Source organism: Trachurus trachurus (assembly GCF_905171665.1).
Source record: "Trachurus trachurus genome assembly, chromosome: 19".
Lineage (NCBI taxonomy): Eukaryota > Metazoa > Chordata > Actinopteri > Carangiformes > Carangidae > Trachurus > Trachurus trachurus.
In genome coordinates, this window is record NC_139913.1 from 380,569 (window position 1) to 408,154 (window position 27,586).

The 27,586-nt window shown below is 41.3% G+C and overlaps 2 protein-coding genes across 2 annotated transcripts in view; both read right to left on the reverse strand.

The window, feature by feature from the left end:
• Nucleotides 1-4,303: 4,303 nt before the first annotated feature.
• Nucleotides 4,304-27,586, reverse strand: part of LOC311002756 (uncharacterized protein) — a gene marked incomplete at its 3' end in the record, with an annotated part of 78,610 nt that continues 55,327 nt past the window's right edge. The window contains exons 2-4 of the mRNA XM_083994226.1: nucleotides 13,019-13,348; nucleotides 6,057-6,163; nucleotides 4,304-4,435 (exon numbers count right to left, since the gene is read on the reverse strand). Of these exons, the coding sequence (XP_083850352.1) occupies nucleotides 4,304-4,435; nucleotides 6,057-6,163; nucleotides 13,019-13,313 (534 nt within the window). The 5' untranslated portion in view covers nucleotides 13,314-13,348. The remainder of the gene's footprint in view (nucleotides 4,436-6,056; nucleotides 6,164-13,018; nucleotides 13,349-27,586) is intronic.
• LOC311003081 (uncharacterized protein) lies at nucleotides 22,621-25,966 on the reverse strand (the record flags this gene model as incomplete). The annotated part of the gene is made up of 7 exons (XM_083994766.1): nucleotides 25,605-25,966; nucleotides 25,445-25,522; nucleotides 25,142-25,276; nucleotides 24,814-24,924; nucleotides 23,801-23,875; nucleotides 22,852-23,686; nucleotides 22,621-22,628 (listed from the first exon to the last, which is right to left on the reverse strand). Exons 4-7 carry the CDS (start codon nucleotides 24,835-24,837, stop codon nucleotides 22,621-22,623), a joined length of 942 nt encoding a protein of 313 aa, XP_083850892.1. The 5' UTR covers nucleotides 24,838-24,924; nucleotides 25,142-25,276; nucleotides 25,445-25,522; nucleotides 25,605-25,966.

The window sequence follows — 27,586 nt, forward strand, 5'->3', positions numbered from 1 at the left end:
TACCGTTCTTGTGCTACTGCCCCAATAACCGACTGGTTATTCACATCATTATTCAGAAACAACAATTCATTCATTTACAATGAATAAGCGATAATTAGGAGTTAATATCAGGAAAAATCTTAATTAATCAAATAATTTAAAAACCTAGTTAATGGTGAATATGTGTTCCCTAATCTAGTGTTACCAATATTATTTACTACTGGTCAGGTCATATTTGACCCATTCTGACAGTTTGGCAGCAGTGTGAATTATTCTAAATGTCTGTCTTTTAATGTGATATTTGGGGACCAAAATACACCAAACTGAAAATACTTTAAAATGTTACACTTTTATTTCCAGATCATATCACAGCTATCTGTGAAATGTAGCTCCACACTACTGTTGCTCCTACCGATCACAGAACACAGCCAGGTGGATTATGGGATTTTTATTACACAACATAAAACACAGCAATGGCAATGGAAAAGTTAGCATCAGTCTCTGTTCATAAAATAGAAAGAAAACCACTCCCTTAGTATATATTGTTATTCTACAAGACATAAGTAACACCCCCCGCCCCTCCCCTCCCACACACACACTCCATGATATGACTAAATTGCTTTTAAGAGCACTATTTACCATGAGGTAAGTGTAAAAATAGTTCACATGTGGCTAATTGACAGCATTTACATTAAATTCAGAGATAGATAAACTAATGTGAGCCATTTAACTGAACAGAGGAAAATAAATCATCTATGCAATAAAAACATAATCAAAAGTAATATAAAATGTACAACATATTACCTGCAACACAACATACAACACAGCAATGGCAATGGAAAAGTTAGCATCAGTCTGAGGACGATCACAGTGAGATCCTCTTTTCTCTGTGTAGCTCAATAAACAATAAAACACCCAAATCTGTTCATATAAAATAGAAACAAAAACCACTCCCGGACCCTATATTGTTATTCTACAAGACATAAGTAGCGCCCCCGCCCTCCCACACACGCACTCCATCATATGACATGAAATTGCTTTTAAGAGCACATATTTACCATGAGGTAAGTGTAAAAATAGTTCACATGTGACTAATTGACAGCATTTACATTAAATTCAGGGCTAGATAAACTAATGTGAGACATTTAACTGAACAGAGGAAAAATAAATCAAATCACACAGGCAAAATATGCAATAAAAATGTAATGAAAAGTAATATAAAAATGTACAATAAACCTGCTACACAGCAATGAAATGGGAAGTTCAGCATCAGTCTCCGGACAATCTGAACAACACATGAAACGAGAATAAACATTTTAGGAAGGTTATCTCATTAACAAGTCCCTCAAAATTAATTTGCGGACGACAAATGGCGGTAAGTGCTCAACCCAGTTACAGTTAATCACAATGAGAACCCTCATTAAGAAAAATCAATAATTATCCCAGACCATGCAGTACATCTTACCACATCCTCTGTTCAGTTCTAGGGCCCGACCGATTTATCGGCGAGCCGATTAAATCGGCCGATTATAGCCCGTTTGAAACTAATCGGTAATCGGCCAAAACTCGGCGAGTGTCGCCGATATTTTCAGGAATAAAATGCAGGGAATAAAACTTGGTTTTACTTTGAAAAGATTACCCCGCACCGGCGCCGACCTCATGACAAACTCCATCCACTACCACCTCAGTCACAGCACACAGCAGAGTGACTGATCTGTCTCAAAACCAGTGTTGCCACTGGCTTTCTGTTTCCCTTTTTTTTTTTTTTTTTTTTTTTTTACCGCGGTCGGGTTGTGAATTAATTAATTAATTAATGCTCGTCTCCGGCCGTGTTGGGTCCGAGATTCAACAAGCCGGTCGGGGTCGGGTTTTACCGTTATATACCGGCACGGCAGTATGTTCATTTATCACCAATAAACACAGTAGATGAGGGAGGGAGTGACTGAGCTGAGGCTGTGTGACGGGTGGGGCGGGGGTCCGCGGCGTGGAGCGGTGCGGGACTCTGACTGCAGCGGGGACTATCATGTCTCTGCTCCGTGACACTGCTGTGAGACTGACCGCCGGTGAGCGCTTTGACACGGTGCCGGGCACGGCAGCAACCGCTGATCGCTTTTAATTGAAAAGAGAGAGAGAGAGAGAGAGAGAGAGAGAGAGAGAGAGAGAGAGAGAGAGAGAGAGAGAGAGAGGGAGAGAGAGACGCCGTGCCGTGTAAAAAAAAAAACAACAAAAAAGTATCACGTGTCATGACTTCCTGTATTTGGCCCTTCAAAATAAAAGCCCATATTGATTTTGACTTCATTTTGACAAGACAGGGCTTCAAATGTTTTTTTTTTTTTCATGCAACCAATCGACCAATGAAATTTTAGTCGGCTAATGATTTTTTGGTCGACCAGGCAGCCCTAATTTATATATTATATAATATATATAGATATATTATTATAGTAATACAATTTTAAAACTTAATTAAAAAAATAATAATAATCTGCCGATTAATCGGTTATCTGGTTTTTTTCCCCCTAATAATCGTAATCGGCATCGGCCCCAAAAAATCCATATCGGTCGGGCCCTATTCAGTTCCCACGCCACCCACTGTGCCAATAGATGGCAGCGTTGCACCTGTTTAGCCATAATTTAACAAGCACAAATCAACTCTCTTAACCTGAATCTATTGAAATGGATTTCAGATCCATTGTTGAGACGGTGGCTTTAAGGAAACCTTGTCATAGTTTTTAGGGAAACTATGACAAGATGGTTCTTTACAAGCTGCACCAATGGTATGAAATGGTACAGCTTCACTTCCTGTCTCCTGAGTGAGCGCGGTCAACCGTACCTCTACCTCGCGTTGTGAACGTGTGGATGGATAAGAGTTGTCAGTAGAGGTAAGTGAGCTATTATATTTTCTTATGCTTCATTAAATGATATGTACGCAGCTATCAGTCATATTTAGCATTACGAAAGTTAGCGAGCACGGGCGTTAGTTGACGTTACCTTCGTGAGAGTGTGTTGTTGAGACAGAGACAGAACTTGAACAAAGGTAATTTTCTTCTGATTTGTCTGAAATTTGACCGCTTCGTGTCAAATGTTCAGAGGAGATGTGGCTTGTGAAAAATGAGTCCAATATTTACTTTGGTGACTATGGAGCTGTAGAATCGACCATCGAGTCAACAGACTCAAGACCTGCTGCTGCTGCTGCTGGTCTCCTGAAGGGGCGGAGTCATGGAGAAACCCACATGACACAGATACTACTGACTAATATTGATGATTGTCGATTGATTTATCAGTCTGGACGGTGTTTAACGGCTGTTGTGGTCATATATTTAAGACAATATGGCTGTTGTGTTTTCACGTCTTAGGTAAAAAAAATTAAACATGATATTGTAAATGTTTTTTCTCCATAAATGAGTAGTGTAAAACCTCAATCCCCTCTCCCTGCTCTCTTATACATCAAATAAGGATTAATCACCCATTGTTAACATCTAATAGGATATTTATACATTTATATATTGTAATTACAGCAGAGGAGCCACACAAACAAGCTTCAGAGGAGAGACTACGAGAGTTGAGTGGTCGACTTTCACATTTATGATTGTGTTGTGTTTATATCTTTATGTATATTTTTAGATAGTGAAGCATGAAGCAACTGGGCAGCTGTTAGTAATGGCTAAATACAACTATTTACATATAGTCAGGAATCGTCAGGTGAACTTGTGTGTGACAGACGGTTCACACAGATTTCCTCTCTGCTCTGCCTCAGATTCACAAAGTCCCAACAGTCCTGAAGATGATGATCCAAAATCCAGGTGTTTGCTCTTCACTCATCTTTGGATGAGATTAATTGATGCAGAAAAAACAATTCATAACTTTGCCTTTGAAAGCATCATCACTGTACTTTCAGTCTCTAAACCAATACATCAGTGTTGTTTCTCCAAGAGATTCTGTGCTGCAAAAACCTGTTGATCACATGAGACTGAGAGGAGAGATGAAACCACAGAGGATTTCCTCCTGCAGGATCTCAGTGAAACTCTAAAGGGAACATCTGAGGGACGATGCTGGATCTCAGTGAAACTCTAAAGGGAACATCTGAGGGACGATGCTGGATCTCAGTGAAACTCTAAAGGGAACATCTGAGGCACGATGCTGGATCTCAGTGAAACTCTAAAGGGAACATCCGAGGGACGATGCTGGATCTCAGTGAAACTCTAAAGGGAACATCTGAGGGACGATGCTGGATCTCAGTGAAACTCTAAAGGGAACATCTGAGGGACGATGCTGGATCGTTGACTGAGCTGATGGACAGGTGTGTGGCAGCTGACGAGTCTGGATGTCAGACAAGTTCCTCCTCTGCAGCCTGGACTCCTTCTTCTTCAGCTGGCCCTCCGTCAGCTGTGGAAACACCCAGGTTGAAAGACTGCAGCTCTATGGCCTCCTGTTGGACTGGACTCTGCCCCCTGGTGGCCTGGAGAGATGTGGCAGCACACAGACAAGAGACTTCAGTTCAACATACAGGAGCTGAGAGCTTCATGTCAGACAGAGCTCAGGTCAACAAAGGTGAGTCTGGTACCTTAAAGGAGCTGTACGTAAGACTGTGGCCAAAACTGTTTCTGCAACGCGTTGTTTCCAGATATCCACACACTAACCTCTGCCCTGCTCCAGCTTTGTGGCTATGGTACCCCGAGACTCACTCAGACAATCTCTACAGGCTCTACAGTAAAGATGAACATGCCTCTCTATAGCCAATATGTTAGACTGCATCAACTCAACACACTGTTACTCTGCATGAGTGTGTAACGGATGTGCACTCACTCCACCCATAAAAGACGTGCTAACCAACCTGCCAAGTGATTGTCAACCTCTTGGCGAAGAGGTTAGCATCGTCGCCTCCGGTGCGAGAGATCGTGGGATCGAACCCCACCTAGGGCAGGCCGTGAGAAACACAACGCAGAGGGCCACATATGACATCGGCTACAAGTGCACAATAACATAAATCTCAATAGCAAGCAGAACAAATTACAATTAATCGGTCAAGCAACAAGAAGTTGTTTCAAACTGTTGGGCAACAAGGTGCTTGAATCTGTTTAGGGAGGGTGGAGAAGCCAACTTCAAAGTGTTTTGCAATGTGTTCGGAGAATGCGCAGCGGCTACAGAAAAGGCAGTTTTGCCTAAGTTTGTTCGGCTGTAAGGCACCTCTAGGAGAAACCAGTCATTGTGTCGGGTGGGATAATGATTAGCGTGCGGGGATAACAAAGAGGAGATGTAGTCTGGAGATTTACAGAGAATATGAGACGTCTTACCGCAGAATTAACAACACGACGAGCAGCTCAGTGTTTTCACAGTCTGAGTTTTCTCCTCCACTTTCTGAGCGTCGTGTCATCAGGTCACTCTGACTCCACACTGCTCCTCACAGCAGCAGACATGAAGATGCTGCTGGAGCCTCCTCTGTCTCCTCTACACTGACCTGCTGCTCTACTGGACACTCAACCCTCCGCCTCCGACACTAATGGAAATATTTCACTAGGTCTCCGTCACGAGGCTTCAAACACGATGACGACCCGAGACAGAAGAACTGACCGTGTCGCTTCCATTTCCACTCGTTTCCTCCCTCTTTTCCAACTTTCACTTTGTAATTCTTCCCTTTAGCTTTAGCTGACTGTTTTCTTGTCTGTAACAACATCTATTGCACGTCTGTCCGTCCTGGGTGAGGGATCCCTCCTCTGTTGCTCACCCTGAGGTTTCTCTGATTTTTCCCTGTTAAAAGGGTTTTCCATGGAGTTTTTCCTCAGTCGATGTGAGGGTCTAAGGACAGAGGATGTTGCTACGATGCCATGTAAAGCCCTTTGAGACAAACTGTTTGTAAAAACGGGCTATACAAATAAAATTGCCTTGCCTTGCCTGAAGCCGTAGCTGCAGCTCAGTTGGAGCCAAGACACAAAATCAAAACACAAACATTTGTGTAGTAGATTTGTGTTTTTAAATGTGAATATTCCTGCTGTACTAATGTTGTCAGTTAGATCAGTATTTCAAATTAACATGATTCTTTAGTCTCCGGTGACATATTGGGTGGTTTCATGATTACTTACCATACATTTCTTACATCCAGCTCCTTTAAGGCTGAAACAGATGACAGCGATCATCAGCAGCAGACCGAGTGGCAGGACGACCTGTCTGATGATATAACCTGTTGGATCTGATGAGACACATTCAGTCATCACGTTAGATCACATGACATGAGTACAACAGCTTCATTAAAGACCCCCTCCCATGAAAATCATGTTTTTCGTGCTTTTCACATGTTCCTGTGGCATTTTTCTTGTGTTAGAGCACATATCAGCAGAAAAGGAAGTGCAAAATTGCATTTCTGAGTTTTTCTGCCTTCAAATTGCTGTGAACCAATGGCAGACGCAAACTGGCAGTTTCAGGGAGACTGGGGTTGACGTGTCACAGCTCCAGGGGAGGGCACTAGTGCTACAAGCTCCCGCCCCGCTCTGCATCTGGCTCAGAGGTGAAAGGCTTGACAGCTCGGTGTAGATGCCAAGGTATAACAGGTATAGCTCACCTGGTAGAGCAGCTTGCACCGTGAGCAAGGACTATTGCTGCGTTCGATTGCACTCGGAACTCGGAAAGATCCCGGTCGGAAATTCCGACTTCCGAGGTAAATGCGTTTCATTGCGCAACCTCGGAAAACATGGCCGGCCACAGTAAGCTGATTGTCTTTCGAGCATCAAAAAGTACTGCTGGAGAAGAACATTAGCTACTTGGGGGAGAGAGAGAAAGAGAAACGCCACTTCTGCAACACACAGTCTTGAACGCACCAGAGAGGGGAATCCTGCATGTGTCACAGTGAGCTGTGCAGATTCAACTCTTGCTGCAGTACGCATGGAACGAGGCTATATTCCCTTTTCCATAACTTCTCCCTTGCTTTAAATGTCTAGGTTGGAAAATAAATAGCCTAAATAAATAAATACCTCTCGCGGTGTGCGACGCCATATTGCTGTGACGTAATTCCGACCGACTCGGGCTGCTTGGATCCCACCCGAGTTCCCGAGTCGGAGTTCCGACTTCAAGGGCCGTTCTATTGCATTTTTCCGAGTCGGAGGTTGGATCTTTCCGAGTTCCGAGTGCAATCGAACGCAGCATATATTCCAGTCTGGGATCGAATCCCAGTGTGGAGTTTTACGCTAAACGCGCTGAATTGGTAATTGTACAATGTCCAGCTGTCAGCAAGCTGGGCGGGTGCAGGGCAGCGCAGTGCTCCCTGCTCGTTCACGCTGCTCGTTCACGCTGCTCGGTACTGTGCTGTGTTTGCTACCTGTTGCCTACCTGTGTGGGAAGCCCCGGGTGTTTGTTCTTGGGTAACACTAATGATCTGGCTCGACGTTCTCCGGAACTAATCCTGCCCTGGCTTGAGTCGTTGCACTGTCCTTGTTGGTGGTTCAGAGGGAAGTCTCCCCTTTCTTCTGTACTGCTGGCACCGGGATCTGTGCGTGCTAACTCGCCGGCTAGCCGCTCCTCTCCTCGCGACCGACTTCACTGAGGTAAGTGTCTCACGTGTGGTCGTCCTAGCGGGTTGACGGCTGCTGGCTGTGGCTTGCTCTTGTGGCGATGCTGATCGGTGTCCCATAACTGCACGCCGGGTTAACCCCTGGGAGGCTCGGGTGCTTCGCTGCTCGTCCGTCCGCGTGTGCGTGCTGTGTGTCTAACCGAGTAAAGCTTTACTAGCGTATGCTACAAATCGGTTCTGCTCGCGCAGGATTGTGTGTTTTCTTCCGGATTCTGGTGTTGTTTTTGCCACTCGGCGCCGTGATTGGTCGACCTCGTCATCGTCATCTGACGCATCAGCCGGTGAACTACTATGGCTGGTAAAGGACAAGAGCCGGGGACGGAGCCTGTCACTCTGGAAGCAGTGCGCAAACTTGTCAACCAGAGCATAGCTCAACACAAAGCTGAACAAAATAAGCTTCTGGAAAAACAACTCGCTCAACAGAAAGCCTACTATGAAGACCTAATGCAGAAGCAAGCAGATATATTCACCAAGTTAGTGAGGGCTCTGATGGACTCTAACAACGAGCGTTTGGACACAGCAAATAATAACTTGCATGAGCTCAAAAACAGCCTCCAATTTTCGCAACATGAAATAGACATATCAAAAAACAACATTTCCAAACTCACAGAAGATAGTGAGCGTCTAGAAAAAAATCTGAGAGTGGTCTGTGACAGTATTAAGATTCTTGACAGATCAACTGACTACCTAGAAAACCAGTCCAGACGCAACAACCTGATCTTCTCTGGTATCGAGGAATCCCCAAAGGAAACCTGGGCCAGCTCAGAGAATAAGGTGCGCTCCGTCATCTCCACCAGCCTCAAACTGGACGCCAACGCCATGGCCATTGAAAGAGCGCACCGGACAGGAAAGCCCGACACCAACGGCAAAGGGCATCGACCCATTATAGTCAAGTTTCTCAACTACAAGGACAGAGCCACGGTTCTGGAGAATGCGAAAAAATTAAAAGGTACTGACATTCATATAAATGAGGACTTTTCTGCCCAAGTACGCGAGCGGAGGAAAGCGCTTCTCCCGGAGATGTACGCTGCTCGGGACAGGGGACTCATTGCCTACTTGAAATATGACCAGCTGGTGACCCACCCACCGCGAAGGAAAGGCCAGCCTGTCTACAACCCCACCAGCCCTGTCAGTCCTGCAGCCGCCACTACCCCTGCTACCTCCACACCTAAGTGATGATGCCCACGACTACAGAGGTGGCAAGACCACCTAATTCAACTCCTCTGATGTTCCTTTTTAATTATGCCAACTGGCACAAGTGTAAACAGAATTTGTCCCAAATGCCAAAATAATGTAAAATCTCAACCCGTTACCTGTGGTTTATGCAAATTAAATTATCACTCAAAATGCTCACTGGTCTCCAAGCTGAACTCTAAACTCTGGGTATCATGGACCTGTGAAAATTGTATAGCTCTATTTCCATTTTCTGACTATGAGGATGTCAGTAGTTGTCTCTCACACAACAACATACCCAATGTTACTAATAATATTACTTTTGAGAATATGATATTCAACCCATTTGATCTCGATGTGGTGACTAAGACCAATCTAAGTGATGTTGATCCTGATGCAAACAGTATCCAAGGTATGAAGGAACCCTGCAGATATTATAATGAGAAGCAATTTGAACACCTGACTAAATGTTTTCCATCTGACCACTACCTATTCTCTGCCTTCCATCTCAACATTCGTAGTCTCCCAAAAAACTATGACCACCTATCCCAATTACTATCCTCAATTAATTATAACTTTTCAGTTATTGCACTAACAGAAACTTGGCTTTCAGAAGACACAATTAACCTTTATGAGCTCCCTTTATATAACTCGCTACACTCTACAAGAAGACACAAAACTGGTGGTGGTGTAGTATTATATATCCGTAACGATTATGACTATGTACAGAGAGCAGACCTGTCAGTAAACTCTGAGGGCGCTGACACAGAGTCTATTTTTATTGAATTAACCCTGCCCAAAAATGGACGTAAGATTATCATTGGTTGTATATATCGTCCTCCGGATTCTGACATAAACAACTTTAACAACTACATGGCAAGTGCCCTAGATCGAATAACGAAAGAGGGCAAAATGTGCTATATCCTTGGCGATTATAATATCAACCTATTCAAAAGCGAAACCCACTCTCCAACTCAAGACTTTCTAAATAATCTGTACTCTAATTATTTTTACCCTATCATACATAAACCCACTAGAGTGACTGACAGATCTGCTACACTAATAGACAATATATTAACAAATTCTCTAAACAAAGTTTTACAATCAGGAATATTCTATTCTGACATCTCTGATCATTTTCCTATTTTTCAATTTACAGTGTTTGATGAATATAAGGACGCTCATCCTGATACTAAAGTAACCTACCGTAAATTTAATGAAAGAAATATAGCCAGTTTCAAACAATCTCTTAGTGATCTTTCCTGGGACAATGTGTATGCTCAGACCAACTCCAATAGTGCTTACCAAACTTTTATGGAGTCCTTTAACACTGCCTTCAATAAATGTTTTCCCCTAATCACTGCTAAAAAGGCCTTACGACAGGACTCTCACAAGCCATGGTTCACCCCAGGGCTGCATAAGTCCTCAAAGGAAAAAAATAAACTCTACAAAATATTCCTAAAGAATCCTACACCCCTTAATCAAATGAATTACAAAGCTTATAAAAACAAATTTACTCATCTACTTAGATCAGCAAAAAAGAAATACTTTGCTGAAAAATTTAAAGAGTCCTCAAATAACATCAAAGCAACCTGGTCAATCATAAATCAATTATTGCACAAAAAGAAATCTATGGCAAAATTTCCAACATACTTCTCTGACAGCGGGAAAACATTTACTGATCCACTTGAGATTGCCTGTAAGTTCAATGATTTCTTTGTAAATGTAGGTGCCTCTCTTGCTAAAAAAATTAAAAACCCAGGTGGTAGCCCCCTGGACCATATTGATGGTTGTTTTCCCCCTTTTGAGCATTTTGATCGTCCTAAGAGCAGCGAGATCCAAGATTTAATTGACAAGATGAAACCCACTGCTGCAGGACATGATGAAGTTAGAACAACTCTTGTGAAAGAGATCAAAAGCATTATTATAAATCCATTAACATTTATATTCTCCTTATCTTTAGAAACAGGTGTAGTACCGAATGATCTCAAAGTAGCAAAAGTCATCCCTGTTTTCAAGTCAGACGACCCAAGTACATTCACTAACTATCGCCCAATTTCAATATTACCCTGTTTGTCAAAAATCCTTGAAAAATTAGTCTACAAAAGGATTTTGCACCATATAAATACAAATAATATACTATACAACCATCAATATGGCTTCCGTAAAAATCACTCTGCATACATGGCTCTATTAGATCTTGTTGATAAGATTTCTACAGCATTGGATAACAATGAATATGCTATAGGAATCTTCCTTGACCTGTCAAAAGCTTTTGATACGGTCAACCACGCCATACTATTGTCAAAGCTACACAGATATGGTTTTCAGGGTAATGTCTTCCTATGGTTAAAAAGTTATATTACTGACAGACAACAATATGTATATGTAAACAATTGTAAGTCCAACATTGCTACGTTGACATGTGGTGTGGCCCAAGGCTCAGTACTTGGCCCTTTACTATTTTTACTTTATATCAATGACCTAGCATCAGTATCAAATACCATTTTTCCCATCTTATTTGCGGATGATACAAACTTTGTTCTTTCCAGCAAGCACTTTAAAACTCTAATAAATGAGGCCAACACTGGCCTCCTAGCCTTTTCCAAATGGTTCAAATTGAATAAACTATCCATAAATGTTAAAAAAACGAATTTTATCCTATTTTCAGGTAGAAAAAAGTGTGATCCGAAAGAAGCAAAGCTCTTAATCGAGGGAATTGAAATCACTAGAGTATCCTCTGCTCGCTTTCTAGGTGTCACAGTGGATGAACAATGTAACTGGAAAGAACAAATTGATTGTGTTGCAAAAAAAGTATCAAAATCTGTAGGAATCATTAGAAAAATCAGTTCATTCCTCAACAGATCCACCTTACTTACATTATACTACAGTTTAATATATCCATATCTAACATACTGCAATCTTGTCTGGGCTAACACCTATCCTACCAATCTCCATAAGCTCCATCTACTTCAGAAACGCTTCGTTAGAACCGCCACAAACTCAAATTTCAGAGCTCCATCCTCCCCACTGTTTGCTAAATTGAAAATCTCAACCATATTTGATATTAATATCTTGCAAATCAGTATCTTCATTTACAAAGCAATGCACCAAAGTCACGTATTACCAAATCAATTTCAACAATACTTTCGCACAAATTCAAGTTTCCACTCGCACGCTACAAGACAAGCAGGTCACCTACACCGCCCCCGTTGTAATACCACCAGAGGGCAGTACACCATCAAATACAGAGGAATTCTGTTATGGAATGAACATAGTCAATTAGCCGATAGTTCTTCCTCCTTGGCAATATTTAAAAAGAAACTACTGTTAAAATTAACTGAACATCAAAACATGGCTTGACTTTTAATTCTACTTCCCTAGTGCCCCATGTTTTTGTTTTTTTGTTTTTCTTTTCTTTTCCATTTTTAGTGTTTACTTGAACTTAATTCATCTGTTCTCTTCTTTTATCTCGTTTTCTTTTCTCATCTCTTTTTTTGTCTATTTATTTATTTAGTGCTGTTATCATCACTACTACTTTTATTTTTACTACCAACATATTCCCTGTTTTTTTTCATCTTTTTCCTTCCTTCCTTTCTTTTTTAATTTTATTTTCTATCTATACCTTGCACAAGGTATGCGATTATTATTTCTTGACTGTGCTTCAATTATGTGTTAGATCAAGGTGAGGTCATGTTATAAGCCTTTCAGGTTTCAGACCTCACCTGCACATTTATTTTTCATATCTTTCTTACTTGTAAGAGAGATAAGTAAATGTTTTGTTTTATTTTTTATGTGCAAATAAATAAAAGTCTAAAAAAAAAAAAAAAAAAGTCTACCCTCCAGAGGTGCATTGCTAATGAGCTGCTGGTTTTAAAATAACCAAAAAGGGTCGCGGGAGGGGGACTTTAAACAAACCTCAACATGTTTGAGTCAGTTCTTAGAGAATGAGGTCGTCTGATCGTCTCTGTGCTCTGACGATGTTGGACAGACACAACAGGTGGACAGAGTTAGTCTGAAAGGATGAACTGAAGCTTCTTGTCTCCTTCCAGCCTGTGTCTGGTTGAAATGTCTCAGGTGAGTGTTAATCACCGTCTTTACAGGCAGTTTACCAAACATGATCCTGGTGAAGCTGAGTCATCCTGCTGACGTCTGACTCATCATGTAAAACCCAGTTTCTTACCATCATGGTGCTCATGTACCTTCACTGGATCCTCTCCTGTCGTGGACTTTTCACTACAGCAACATAGACGGATGAAGAGACAATGGGCCCCTGAGCACAGACAGGTGAAATGTGCTTCAACTCACCTGAGACGGTGAGGGACAGTCGACGGCTCTCAGAGGAGAAGTCATGAGAGAAAACGTAGAGGTGATAAACACAGCTGTAGCTTCCTTGGTGGGCGGGCTCTGCAGCAGGAAACAGGAAGGAGGCGGAGTGATTGACAGCTGGCTGGGTGTAGTTGTCCGTTGTGTTGGAGGAGGTGAAGGTGAGCTGGAAGGAGCCTCCTGAGTACTGTGGCTGGATGGAGCAGCTGATGCTGAAGTTGGAGCCCATCAACACTCCTGAATAACCCTGCTGCTGGGCCTGGGAGACCCCGTACATGGAGGACACAGAGATGATTGGCTGGACCAGCAGGTCTGTAAACAGAGAGATGATTGGCTGAATGTTAACAGTCGGTTTCTAAAAGGACTCTGATCCAGATGTTCACTGGAGAGATAACAAGACAAGTTTGTTCTGAATTATTCTGTATTATATCTGTAAAGCATCAGTAAATACAGCTCCTTTCTGTGGGGAATCATGAGACATCAAACTGTTTGAACTTCCAGTGTAGTTCTCTTTCATGACCTTTGAGAAGTTTTCGACGAGAAGCTGTACCGCATGAGGCGGCCGTTCCTCCGCGTGCCGCTGCTGGTGCCCGGCCTCGTCTACGCCGTCGAGACCTTCGTCGAGTGCACCAGCGACAAGGGCGTGTCCGACATCATCAAGGTGCGTGGCTGCAGACGGCCGTCCTTCCTCCAAGCCGGGACCGAAAGGCTGAAAGAGAGCTTCTTCCCACGGGCAGCGAGGATCATGGGCTTCCTTATTTATTATATTTATTTTTATCTTAGTTTATTTATTACTGAGAGCGATGTTTTTACAATTGTTTTATCTTAAAATGTGTGTGTGTGTGTGTGTGTGTGAGAGTGAGGGTATGTGAGGTATGATATATTTTTTTTAATTTACTTTTGTGTTTCATTGGTACAGTCGAGAGCTTGTTTTTTTTGCATTTCACTGCACTGTTTTTTTACCTTGGTTTTAGCTTTGCATGTGACCAATAAACTCATCTATCGCTCTATCTATCTATCTATCTGTCTGTCTGTCTGTCTGTCTATCTAGGTGTTCGTGCTGCACGAGGGCCGCAGCTCGCCGCTGCTCACCGCGCACATCAACATGCCCGTCAGCGAAGGACTGACCCTCACCTGACGGTCCAATCAGACGAGGCTTCACCTGACGGGCCAATCAGAGCCACTGCAAAAATTCAAAAGCTTACCAAGAAATTTTGTCTTATTTCTAGTCAAAATAAATCTAATTCTACTTAAAATAAGACTCATCACATAAAAAGCAGCTTGTTTTTAGACACTTTTTACTTCTTTCAAGCAGATTTTCACTTGAAATAAGTAGAAAAATCTGATAGTGGAGCAAGTTTATCTTTCTTATTACAAACACAAAAAACTTGCTTTCACTTGCAGATTTTTCTACTTATTTCAAGTGAGTTAGTTTTGACTAGAAATGAGACATTTGGACAAGAAATAAGACAAATATTCTTGGAAAGATGTTGAGTTTTTGCAGTGAGGAGGCTTCACCCGACGGACCAATCAGACGAGGCTTCACCTGCTTCTGTTACGTAACTAGTAATTGGAGCATCGTTGTGTAATGTTGTGTAATGTTGTTTAGACTGGAGATCTTTATTAATGTGATAAAGTGAAGCAGCTGTTGTCGTTGTTGTTGTTGTAACTCTGTATTTTTAAAGTGTAACTTCTTGTAGGAAAATAAATAAAATATTTAAACAGAACTGGTGATCTGAGCTGAATGTTTGTCAGAGTTAATACTGATACACAACATTACAATCAGATAACAACACAAACATGAGGAGTCAAGTTCAAGTTCAAACAACTTTATTCATCCCAAACAGTTCAGTTTACAGTCCAACAACACAACACAACGGCAGGACGACACACAATGAAGCAACAACATGTTGAGCTGCAGAGACAGAAGCAACACACACACACAGCAACACACAGTAACACAGAGGAGGGGGCGGGTGGGGTCAAAGGTCGGGAGCAGCAGAGACGATAAACAGCTGCTGTTTGAATCCAGAGTCCACAAACTCAACACACGCACACACTGTACACAACAACACATCAGAGCCAAACAGACACATTAGGTCTTTTAGGTGAGTTTTCAGAACTTATGTTCAAACATAAAAAAGTTCTATAAAAGAGTTCTATTATGATGTTTCATCCAAATAAACCTTGGTTAAACACACAACAACCTCGGTCTAGACACCTTATTTGGTATCTCCAATATTGGTGTTTTGTAATTGGTAAAAGGGTTAGGTTTGCTTACTATCATGCCACCAACATGTGATCACTTTATGAATAGTTTTATTGTGATCTCTGACCCTCAAAACATGGGTCTAGACACCTTATTTGTTCAGATATCTGCAATATTGGCTGAGATATAGTGAAATTAGGTTTTTTCGATAATGGCGGCACTAATTTGCATAAAAATGATACATGGGACATTCTGACAACTTTTTAACATAGCTCATCATTTTCTACACATTTTTTACAATCTAGAAACACTGGTTAGAAGTATATTTCCGTGCATGATACCCCCCTCTTCCTACTAGACTAGGACTTCAGCAGCCTTTTTAGTCTTTTAAAAACATCTAACAGGTCTGTCTTCATTAGTGGCCCCCTCCCGGCACGTATCCATGGATCCGAGCGTTTTAGCAGAGTCCTTGCCCTCAGCACCTGGCTTCAGTCCGCATGTAGAATCCACAACTTTGGTTTTATTGACAATTTTAATTTGTTCTGGAACCGCCCGACCCTTTTTAGCAGGAATGGAGTTCACCCAAGCTCCCTAGGCAGCAAGTTGCTTGCGGGAAATATTCAGCAACAACCCCACACGCGTGACTGTTTACCTGTCAAACCCCCTCCTCACCTTCCTGTCCCTGTCATCCTTCTTCTACGCTTCCCTCCCGTAACAGCCCCCCCTACAGGCACCAGCAGTCCACTGCTTCTCACCCACCACCACTGAGGTCTGGCCGTGTGTTTGATTGTGACACTAATTGACACTTCCTGGATGTCTCAGATCCAATCAGAACTAAACCGTCTACAGCTTGTGCAGAACGCAGCAGCCCGTCTCTTAAAGAACAATTCCAGGCGAATTCAACTCGGGCGTGTATTTTCCTATCATTTTAAGTCTCCCCCGCCCTGCAAGTACGACCGAGGAGGATAAGAGCCCGATGGATCCGGCCGGTGCCCCCTGACGTCAACGGCCCTGGCAGCGTCAGCTGTTCGGCTGACTCCGATCAGCTGTTGCTGCCTCCTACCAGCTGGCGAGCTCAGACCAGGAGTCGCGGCGTGGACCGTCCGACCTCCACACACTGAAACATGCTTCACCCTCAGATACTTTTAATCTCAAATTGGCTTTGTTGAACGTGAGGTCCCTCACCAACAAGACTTTTTTATTGAATGACTTTTTTTACCTTTTTTTGGCTCCGTGAAGGTGACCTTGCTCCTTTTGCGGAACTCCTCCCTCCAGGATGTAGCTTCCTCAGCTCCCCCCGCATCTGTTCAACCGTCTGTTTCTCTGTGTGAGGACTTTTTGCAATTCTTTGCCAATAAGATTTCGGTCCTTAGAGCCTCACTCCCCCAGCATGCCCAGGACTCCGCAACTCCTACAGCAAGCTCAGCTGTTTTTCATCAGTTTGAGCCTGTTTCACTTTCTGCTCTCACTGAAATAGTTCAACAGTTTTAACCCTTAACCCTTTTATTTTGTTTCTTAAAAACCTGTGTCTCAGCTCTGGTTGCGTCCCAGCCGCCTTCAAACATGCCACAGTACAGCCTTTTTTTGAAAAGAAAAACTTGGATCCCTTGGTTCTTCTAATTTCAGGCCAATTTCCAAACTCCCGTTTATCTCCAAGGTCTTAGAAAAAGTTGTTTTAAACCAACTGCAGGAATTCCTAGATAAGGAAAATGTTGGTGAATGGTTTAAGTCTGGTTTTAAAGGACAATTCCAGGCGAATTCAACTCGGGGGTGTATTTTCCTACCATTTTAGGTCTAAAAGAAGGAATCTGAAGATTTTCAGTTTAATCGCTCCTGTTTTGCGGTAGTTGCGTCTGTCCCCGCGTCGCCACGGCAGCAATGAATGGGAGTGGATGTAAGTTCCGCTGTTTAGGCTGTTTACATCCCTCAAAGCCGCAATTTTTTTCCACAGACAGCGTCAGATGGAGACTCAAACATGCAGCCAGAAGTTTATTTACTTCAACAAGCCGACATGTTTGTAAAACTAGATCTAATTCAAAGTCTCCCGGAGTCTTGCGCGAGCCCGAAGTTGCAGTGCTGGTGTGTTCAGGTGCAGTAGGAGCTACCGCTTGTGTCATAAACACAGGAATATCAACTCTTGACTTGCTTCAAGTGTACATTTTTTTCCACAGACAGCGTCAGATGGCGACTCAAACATGCGCCGAGAAGTTTTTTTTACTTGAAGCAAGTAAAGAGTTGATATTCCTGTGTTTATGACACAAACGGTAGCTTCCCACTGCACCTGAACACACAGCAACTGGGTCTCGCGCGAGACTCCGGGAGACTTTGAATTAGATCTAGTTTTACAAACATGTCGGCTTGCTTGAAGTAAATAAACTTCTCGGTGCATGTTTGAGTCTCCATCTGATGCTGTCTGTGGAAAAAATTGCGGCTTTGAGGCATGTAAACGTAGCCTCGTAAACCAGCCTCTCATGGAAATGCATTTCATTTCATGTCTCAGAGAGTCTGGCCTCATCCCTGCTGTAAGCGTTTGGGGTGGGCGGGAGCTGGGTGGGAGTAGTAGCGTTGACAGACAACCCCATTCAGCCAATCAGCAAGTTGGTGTAGTGACGGGGCGTTGCACCAGTCGGTCCCTGATTGGCCAACGTGCTGTGTCAATCACAGCGGCGACGCTGATTGGCTCGGCCTTCTGAGGGTTTCAGGCCAAACGCTTACAACGGGGATGAGGCCAGACTCTCCTGAGAAATGAAATGAATTGCATTTCCGCCAGAGGCTGGTTTACGAGGCTACTGTAAATGGCCTAAGCAGCGGAACTTACATGCACTCCCATTCATTGCTGCCGTGGCGATGCGGGGACAGACGCAACTACCGCAAAACAGGAGCGATTAAACTGAAAATCTTCAGACTCCTTCTTTTAGACTTAAAATGTTAGGAACCTACACCCCCGAGTTGAATTTACCTGGAATTGTCCTTTAACTGGGACAAAGAAACAGGAGCATATAACAACAGGATTGATTTTAAGATTCTTTTATTGGTGTTTAAGTCTCGGTATGGACTGGCCCCAGAATATTTATCCTAACTCGACGTTAATGTGCATCGACCCTCCAGAGCCCTTAGGTCAGCCGACCAGTGGACGTTCCTCAATCATTCCTTAAAGCTAAAGGAGATCGAGCCTTTGCAGTTGTGGCTCCCACACTGCAGAAAGCTTTGTCCTTTTCTGTGCGGCCTGCGATTAGCCTCTCTATTTTTAAAAAATGCCTTAAGACCCACTTGTTTACCCTGGCCTTTGGCTGAGTTAAGTCATTTTGGATCTTTTACTGTCTTACTGTTTGTTTGTATGTCGTACTGTTTTGCTTGTATTGCTATTGTAATGTATTGTTATGTGTTACTGTGACTTTAAGGTGAAAGGTAACCGTGTGGGGGGCACAACAACACTTCCGGGTTAGAGCCATGTTTTATTATGGTCTGTGAGCTAAGTAAAGTTGGACTAGCTGTGACACGAAAACCTGGTCATCCTGTCAAGTTATTTATTACACCGAACATAATGTGGCGAGGTGGAGTGGTGAGTAGTAGTGAGTGGTTGCCAACAACGCCACCTGGGGAGTTTCGCCCCAGGAAATAGTTACTGTTTTTTATAAAAATGAAAAAGGTCACGCAGGCTCGAATCACCACAGGGGAGAGTTCAGGTATCAAAAGAATAATAATTTATTGTCACAATATTGTTTCTATAAAACTTCAATAGTTGCCAAAATATTTCACATTCACAAAAGACTGGGCCAAAGAAAGGGGAATGGACAGGGCTGGGCCAGCCACGGCGACCTTAAACCAAACCAAGGGGAAGGAGAAACAAACCAAGAAAAATAATATCACCCGTGACACTGCATACACACGCAATGGAGAAGTGAAGAAGCCACCACCAGGGATTGGGCCGCCGCGCTGGACTACAGCACCTGTCCACAGGGAGAGAGGGAAAAATTAAGATGGCCGCAGTCTAGCTGACCTCCTCACACACACACACCAAGAACAATTATATATTATTTATAATACAAAACCAACATAATGAAGTCTTCTTAAAATATTCAAATACAAATTAGAGGAGAACAATTAAACAATTATCAAACCCGCCCCCCCACAAAAGAAAAAGGAAACCAGGAAAGAAAATAAATAAATTGTTAAATGTCTCCGAGGTCACTATCGTCGGCAACAACAATCATTTAATCAAAACCATGTAATCGAGCCAAACAAAACAGCAGCAAACATCATGGTGGCCGATGACCGGAACACACCAGGACGCAGGATAGTGTGCAGAACTACCCAGGTAAAAAAGTAATATACTTTAATGTACTAAAAATGTACTTAATTTTCTGAAAGTACATTTCTAGCACATTTTGACTTTATGTGTTAAAATAAAGTAAACCAAAAATATATTATAAATGTATTAATTAAAAATATATTATTCCCTCAGTAGTACTTCAGTTTACTTAGATAAAGTACACTATTTAGTACTAATACTTGAATTCATATTAAGTATATTCATATAAAATATACTAACACTGAAATATATATAAATGTTTGATTAGTATATTTATTTATTATGTACTTCGAATGTGTTAAATATAAGTTTAATGTCAGTGTATTTGCAGCTACTTTTATCAAGTGCACTTTTAGCACCCTTTCAATAAGTTCACTTTTATAACACTTTTTTCATATCATTGTTAGCACAGCAGTGTTAAAGTGCACTTAAAATAAGTATATTTATAATTGAATACTACTTCAGTGGTAAATTAGTGTATTCTTCATAAGTACACTATAAACCAGAACAAATTCATCAGTATGTAGCCATTTCTTTTAGTGTGCTAAGATCAGTTTAAAATAATGTACAATAACAGTTAATTTCTGCAGCTGACCTTTTCTCTTCAACCTTTTAAAATAATGTATTTTACCAGCAAAATGCAACAATGTTGTTATGTAACAATACCTTTTCTAATTGAAAAAAATCCTCACTTTTCTATTTCAGTTTTAAAATGTTAGCAATTAGTGTTATAAAGTATTTGGATTACTTCAACACCACCGTTGTTTTTATGCAATATTTAAAAATCCATCCATTCTCCAAATGTAATGGTGAATTTTGAATAAACATGAACATCAACAACAGAGCACCTTTCAATTGACCATGTGCTTTTATATAATGCAGTAGTCACCAGTATTTCTAAAAAAAAACAGTACAACCTTGTGTATTTCTTATCATCACATGGAAAGTACTTATTCCAAAGCTTGGATTGTTTCACTTACATTTGACAGCAATCAGAAAACACATTACACTTATGAACATATTAAGATGTGTAGATAACAGGAAATTTGCTTTGCTGCTTGACAGAAAAATTAATCTTTTGAAAGTCTTTGATTTTGCATGAAAACAGTCTGTTAAAGTTCAACATTTTGAGGCCAGATACAGTGCCTTGCAAAAGTATTCACCCCTACGATTTTGTTTGTATTTTGTTATACCACAACTGTTATACTATAACTGTTTAACAGCACAGTCTTTGTGTGTGCTTGCCCATGTATGCCTTATCATTTTTACAGATTTAATACTCTGAAGTTGCCATTTTTGGACATTGTCCACTAGTGTTAAAGCAGAAGTGAGTGATCCGGTCGTTTTCGCTAATGCTGCGTTCCAGGCAGGCTTTTGAAATCATAAATTACAGCTTCAAGTCACAACTTACGACTTTGTAGCGTTCCAGGCAACCCACTCGTGTTTTTCCGACCTGTTTTACCGGTGAAAGTCACTATAACGGCCACTCGTAACTTCCGACCCGTGAAATCGTACCAGTACGTCTTTTTGTACAGTCTATGTACCAGATCGAACTGGTACGACGTCACAGGTCGGAAAAAAACGAGTTTCCTTGAACGCACCATAACAGTCCTCGTCGCTACGTCGCCACATTCACGGCGTTCCTTGGCTGCACACACAGCCCTGCATGCCGTTCTCTCTCCTCATTGGATAAAAACTGTAGGATATGATAAATGTTTTCTCTTCGGCTCAGAGCAGAGCAGAGTGACTGACAGACCCGTGTTTCAGACCAAACACTCTATGTAAGTGATTGCTGTCGGAAGATATAACTATTTAAGACTTATATTAACACAAATATATCACTCACTTCTGCTTTAAGACACACCAAGAATACACACTGATATGTAATCCCAATTTCTTACAATTTGGCAGTGGTTTCAGCAATTTTTCTCAAACTTCCCCACTAACTATTTAATCTCTCTCTACATTATTTGGTAGAGGAATAACATATTGTTTGTCTCTTGATTGGATCAAAACACATTTCCTGTGGAACAGGTCAGTGGGCACCGCATAAACATTCCTAGATTCTGACACCTCAGACATAAAAGTGGAAGCAATGTTCAGTTGACTATCCTTGCAGAGCTGTCCATCAGTCTTCACAAGCTCCTTTACCAATATACAGTGCAATGACAAATCACCTGCTCTGAATACTGACATGCAAAGAATTACATAATCTTCCATTCTGTAACTCCACTGTTGAGTTGATCCTTTTTTTTAGACTTCTGTTACTGCTGGAATGATACAGTACGCCTTTTACAATGAAACGGTGATAACAAACACAGTGTTCGACTGTAACACTTAGCAAGTCTTTGATAGCAAGTTTTTCTAATGCTGACAGTTTGTGATGACAGGGATTACCAAAAACCCTGACATTTTCATTCAGGCTAGATGAATTTGAACTTGATACATTGCTGTTTAGGAGATGTGAAAAAATGCATTTCACCCCTTCATTAGCATCTACCATGTACTTTTCGGCTTTTTGTGTTAGACTCCTCCAGCAAAGAAATCTTTTAACTATTTGTTCTGGAACATGTGTTGTCCCATGGAAGTACTGTAACAAAGTGCCATTAAATGATTCAAAAGAAAAGGTTGATGTGGCCCACAAAGGGCCCCAGTTCCTAACACTTGCCGCAAGGTGTGTCAGAAGATGGACATTAAATGTCATATTTGCTGCACCATATAACTTCTCAAACTGCAGTGAGAACTTCTTGAGAGCTCTTTCAGCTACTTCAATATCACAGCGTTTCACCTTTTCTCCCAAAAGAATGTGCATTGCGAACACAAACAGAAAAAGGTGGTTCCAGAACTTCTTTAGTAAGACCCCATTCAGTAAAGGCAGGGCATAGAATAACAGGAATGACCTCCACTCTGATGCTTTCCAATATTTTCTGTCTGCCACAGATCGTGGTACTCTTGTTATCTCAACAGGGGGTTGAATTGCAATGAGCTCTTTGTCAATGCGGTCTGATTTTGCTCCTAAGTACCACTCTTTGTCATGATTTCTTGAGTCAAACCACAGTTTTGCTAATTGTCTTGTCACACCAAGGCAGACACAATGCTGATACTCTGGAACAAATCCATTTATCATTTGAAACTTTGTGAGTTTCATTAATGGTGAAGGTCCCTTCACTCCCATTACAGGACGGTCTGGTGTTGCAGCCATTGCATGATCAAAATGCTTAGCTTCAGTTCTAAGATGTGGTTTTGGGCCTTTGTTTGTGTAAGGCCCACCACCAACATGGTAACAAAAATCACATCCATAAAAGCCATTAAACTGTTTGGTGTTTCTTAGAAGTGGGCGAGCAACTGAATCTGAACTGCATATCAGAGCATACACTTTGGAGACATGTTGTACATTTTCTGAGTCCTTCCATTTAATGCCATTTTGTTCTAAAATTTGCAGTTCATCAACAAATGGCTTCACAAATGTTAAGATGTTTGGCTTCTTCTCGCCAAACCAGAGACAAGGAAGACAGATATTTGCCTTGCGTTCTTTAGGTTCGAGTTCTATAACCTGACACTGAATGGGCCAGATTTGATACTTTGAACTCCTGAAAACTGGAATTCCATCACAGTTCCAAATTAAAGTTATGTCATCCTCACCTAATTCACCTGATTCTTTGAGTTTCTGGTACTCTTCTCCACACTGTATATCTGAAATGACATCTGCACATTGCCAGTCTTTTTTTAAACTTTGGTTTCGTTCAAGCAATGTTTTGATTTGTGAAGCCAAACTAAGCACTAGAAAGAAACACCCACTTTTGAGACAGCTCTCTGAATCAGTTACTGCATTGCAAGCACCACACTGTAGTTCACTGGTATTATTTACCCCTAAGTAGTTTTCGCATGCTGGACAGTAAAAATGGGGGACATAATTTCCATATTGTCCGTAAGCTTTGTGAAAAAGGTATGTGGTTACTGGTACCATTCCAGGGAAATGTTCATTGACAATCTTCAGTAGATGTTCCAGTGCCACACCTGTCACATTGTGCCTTAGTACATAAGACATCAGTAAGATTAAACTTTGCCCCTTTGTCAGTGGAGCTCCAGGATACGCTGGATCATCTCCATCCAACAAAAATGTCTCTGCCTGTGAAGACATAAAAAAAGACAAAATAGAAAACTGTTACATTCATCTGCATTAAAAGAGATTGCTTGCCGATTTACAGAGAAAACATACTGTACAATAATACATGTTAATAACCTGTTGGTTTGGTGTCTCTTGCTGATCAGGTGGAGTAGCAGGCACATTGCATCCTGGTTGCTTCTCTAACATGTCCTGGCAAAATATAAATGGAAGCATAAATATTTTCATTTTCATTTCTTTTATAGTTTTGACATATAAAACAATACTAGTGTTCCAAAAGATAAGTGGTAACTACGACAAGTCATCTGGTAGTTTTTACATTTAGAGAATTTACCATGTTGCCTTCTGGAGTTGTTAGCAGAGAGTTATGCAAATGGAATACATACTAGCTTCATATAAAACTGATGTGATTTCAGGGGAAAGGATGAATGTAGTGCCTATATTCAGTAAATATACAAATTGTGTAACTCCTTGCCCAAACCTAGAAAACAAATGAACTCTATTAACAAATCAGAAACAAGAATACTGAAAAGCACTAATCCTTGGGTGGATGCAAGACAGGGCATCTGTTTCTATCAAGACAGTGAGTTCAAACATTAAGCCAAAACTGCTTAATGCTGCTTAATAAAAAACAAAATTGTTGTATTGGAATAAAACATCAGATTTAAGTCACATTAAGCAGGTTAAGCCACATATGCATTATATGTGCAGTGAAGATCGAACAGATGGATAATATCCAGGAAAATGGTGACTACAGCTACAAAGCTACAGCTTCACATTAAGGGAACGTATATGTCACAGCCATCAAGTGCCAATGTAGGCTATAAGTCAGCCACTTGTTAGAAACTTTGTTAGCCTCATGTGGAACTACTAATTTGCTTGAATTACAATGTAAATTAAACATGAATGAATAATGCAATCATACTTTGAAATAGTTATATGTAGTTCTAATTCTGTGACCAAATGAGACCTTGCTGGTGTTCACTTTCAATACATGTTTATTATTGGTAGCCTATATTATTATTACGTCAGTTTAAAAAAATAAAAACTACTCTATTCACATTTTCTGTATTGATTAAAGGGGTTGTTTTTAGCATAAAAATGAAACTAGTAACTTGTAACTATAGTACCTGTGCTTCTGGTCCGATTTGCATATCTTGTTGATCCCCGCAGTGTGAGTAGGTGGAGGGTGGCAATTCTAGCACTGGGTGGGTCTTTCTGGAGACTCCCTCTCCGGCAGGCTGCATATAATGAAGATATAATACATGGAAATTCTCAAGTGAAGTATTAAGGCCAATAATACATGTTTGTGTCTCATTTTAAGGAAATACACTGTAGTGGCTAGGGCAATCATTATTTTCATCACGTTTAATTTAATTGAAATGACAATTATACAGAAACTATATAGTATAACACAGCAATTAATATCAACAATTTCAATTGCTAGTATTTTAATACCTCTGATGAATCTCTGTTTGGTCTGTCCTGAAGCAGGTGCTCTCTTATTGGACTGACAAGATGCTTTCCTCTCAAACATTCTAAAGATGACTGACCGCTTGGTCCTTCTGCAACAAGGCCCTCATCAGGAACATTCTGATCATGAGACAGCACATAGATTTATTTAACTATCATACTGTAAACATTTAGGGTATGATAAACATTACAAATAAAATTATGGATGAATAAAAGCTTTAGAGGAAAGTAATATGTATTTTGTTCAGAATGGAAGCATAAAACATAGTAATGATCACTGTTTTTTACCTGTTTGTTAGTTGTGGGATTGTCTCCTGGATATTCCTCCAGAGAATATGTTCGTTCACCGTTATTTGAAAGTGGAATCTGGGGAGTGCAGTTGCAATGTCAACTTGCATGTAACACTATCTGCAATTCGTGATGTTGCGAACGAAAAAAAATGGTCTACCTCTTTCAAGACCTCTCTATTGTTAGTTGTACAGGATGCACTGAGGTATTTCTTGTAATTTCCTCTGCAGTTTAAAGTATTCTGCAATGAGCAAGACAGTCCTTGCGTTTAAAATTAAGAATTATTAATCTTATTCTATAATCACTGCTGTTGTTGATAATAAAATAAATGTGAAAGCTCAAATACCTCTTTCTCATTTGCTAGCCGTCTGTATTTGGTTGCCTTTGAAGGTTGGCTCGACTCATCCAGCAGATATTCTTTGTAATGTCTTTTGGGTGCCATGTCTGCGGGCGGTTTTACAGTTTTTCTCTAAAAGCCCGGTAAAATACATCCACGGGTAAAGTAAAGTGCAGAGGGCGGGCGCAGTGTCCTGGATAAAACGTCATCGTAACCTGATACGTGCGCGTGTGTGCATGGACATTACTACGGTGGCCGAGAGGGAGCATACATTACGGTGTACACCGTTAAAATAATACATACATGGTGTACACAGACTTTTTAAAAATTTAATTACTCTTTTTTCTTTTTGCAAGAACGTAGAGTCTGCGTCAGACAGACAATTTTCAATATCAAAATTGAAAATTTACATGTGGTGGACATTTTTCAAATTGACCCTGAAGTACTCGCGGCTGTGCTGCCGCTGATTGGTTACCCCCGAATGCAAGAGCGATAGTAGATGCTGAGGGAGGCGTTGTCGCAGTTCAGTTACAATGGCGCAGTTCAAGTTCGGGATGTTTTATTTTAGGGACAACACAATTCACGTCGAAAGTACTGACATTGTGACACCTCAGTACAGACAGCAGCTCGTTCAGGTATTAAAACGGCCGGACCTCTCCAGTGAAGACGGATGGATACAAGTGTGCTGGGGCAGCAGGAAAGCACCTAAAAACACGGTGGCCGCAAAACTGCTCTTACTCGGAGGTTTGTATTGCTCGTGCATGCTGTGAAATATCTTTTGAATAAATATTCTTTCTACTAATGACTAAGTTAAACAAGATAATAGGCAAACTTATCATTCACAAGCTGCATTAGCTAATAACTAGCTAGCTAGCTGTTAGCGGCAGACGGCAGCTGTTCAATTTGTGAGCGTGCTGTGTGGAGAATGTTTAGCAAAAATTGCCCACTGTAAAGAAAATAACAAGAAAAAAATTGTTTGTACAAATTTGTTATGCTAGCGCTTGCCGCCAGCCACTACTGTTAGTGATGATTGATAAAGAATTTGCCAGTGGCTCATGCTAATGATTGTTAATGTTAACCTTGTATGTAATTTAATTTGTATGTAACTATGTTTACAAAAAGACTTAAAGTGACTTGTTGTGTAAAATATTAGATTTACTGTGGTGCATTTCACGAGACAAAATATTGAGCAAAAGAGGGAAAAAACATGGTTTTGACAGTTTGTCTGATGTTTGTGGTTACAGACAACTACAAGGAGTTGATGGGAAAAAAAGAAGCCTTCCTCAAGGATGAGGACATCTGGCACATGGCAGTTGCAAGGAGAAGGACCACACCTTGTACTACAACACATGATGGAAGCAAACCAAAGGTTATTTTTGTTGCTTGTGTTTCTTTTCTATAGAAAACACACTTTAATTAATAGTTATATTGTGTTGCAACTAGGGATGCCACAATACCACTAATTTTATAGATAGTTCTGACGGCATTCAAATTCAGGGGTGCAAACTTGTCACCTTTCGGCGAAATTCGCCGTTTTGGATCCCAAATTGGTCATTTGTGTGATTCGTGTAAATCCGCAATAAAAAAAAATTTGAGAGGGGGGGGGGGGGGTCCGGCGAGGCAAGCCGAGCCAATGCACCTGTCTCTTTAAGGCGCATGCACCTTATCTAGATGACAACGAGTGGTGGCAGCGCTCCTCTTCTGTCCAGCAATACACACCTGAAGCTTCGCTTTTATGCTTTTAATACAAACTAACTAACGCGACTTTTTGAGCATGGCGAGTGAAAGAGTCGGAGCTAGAAGAT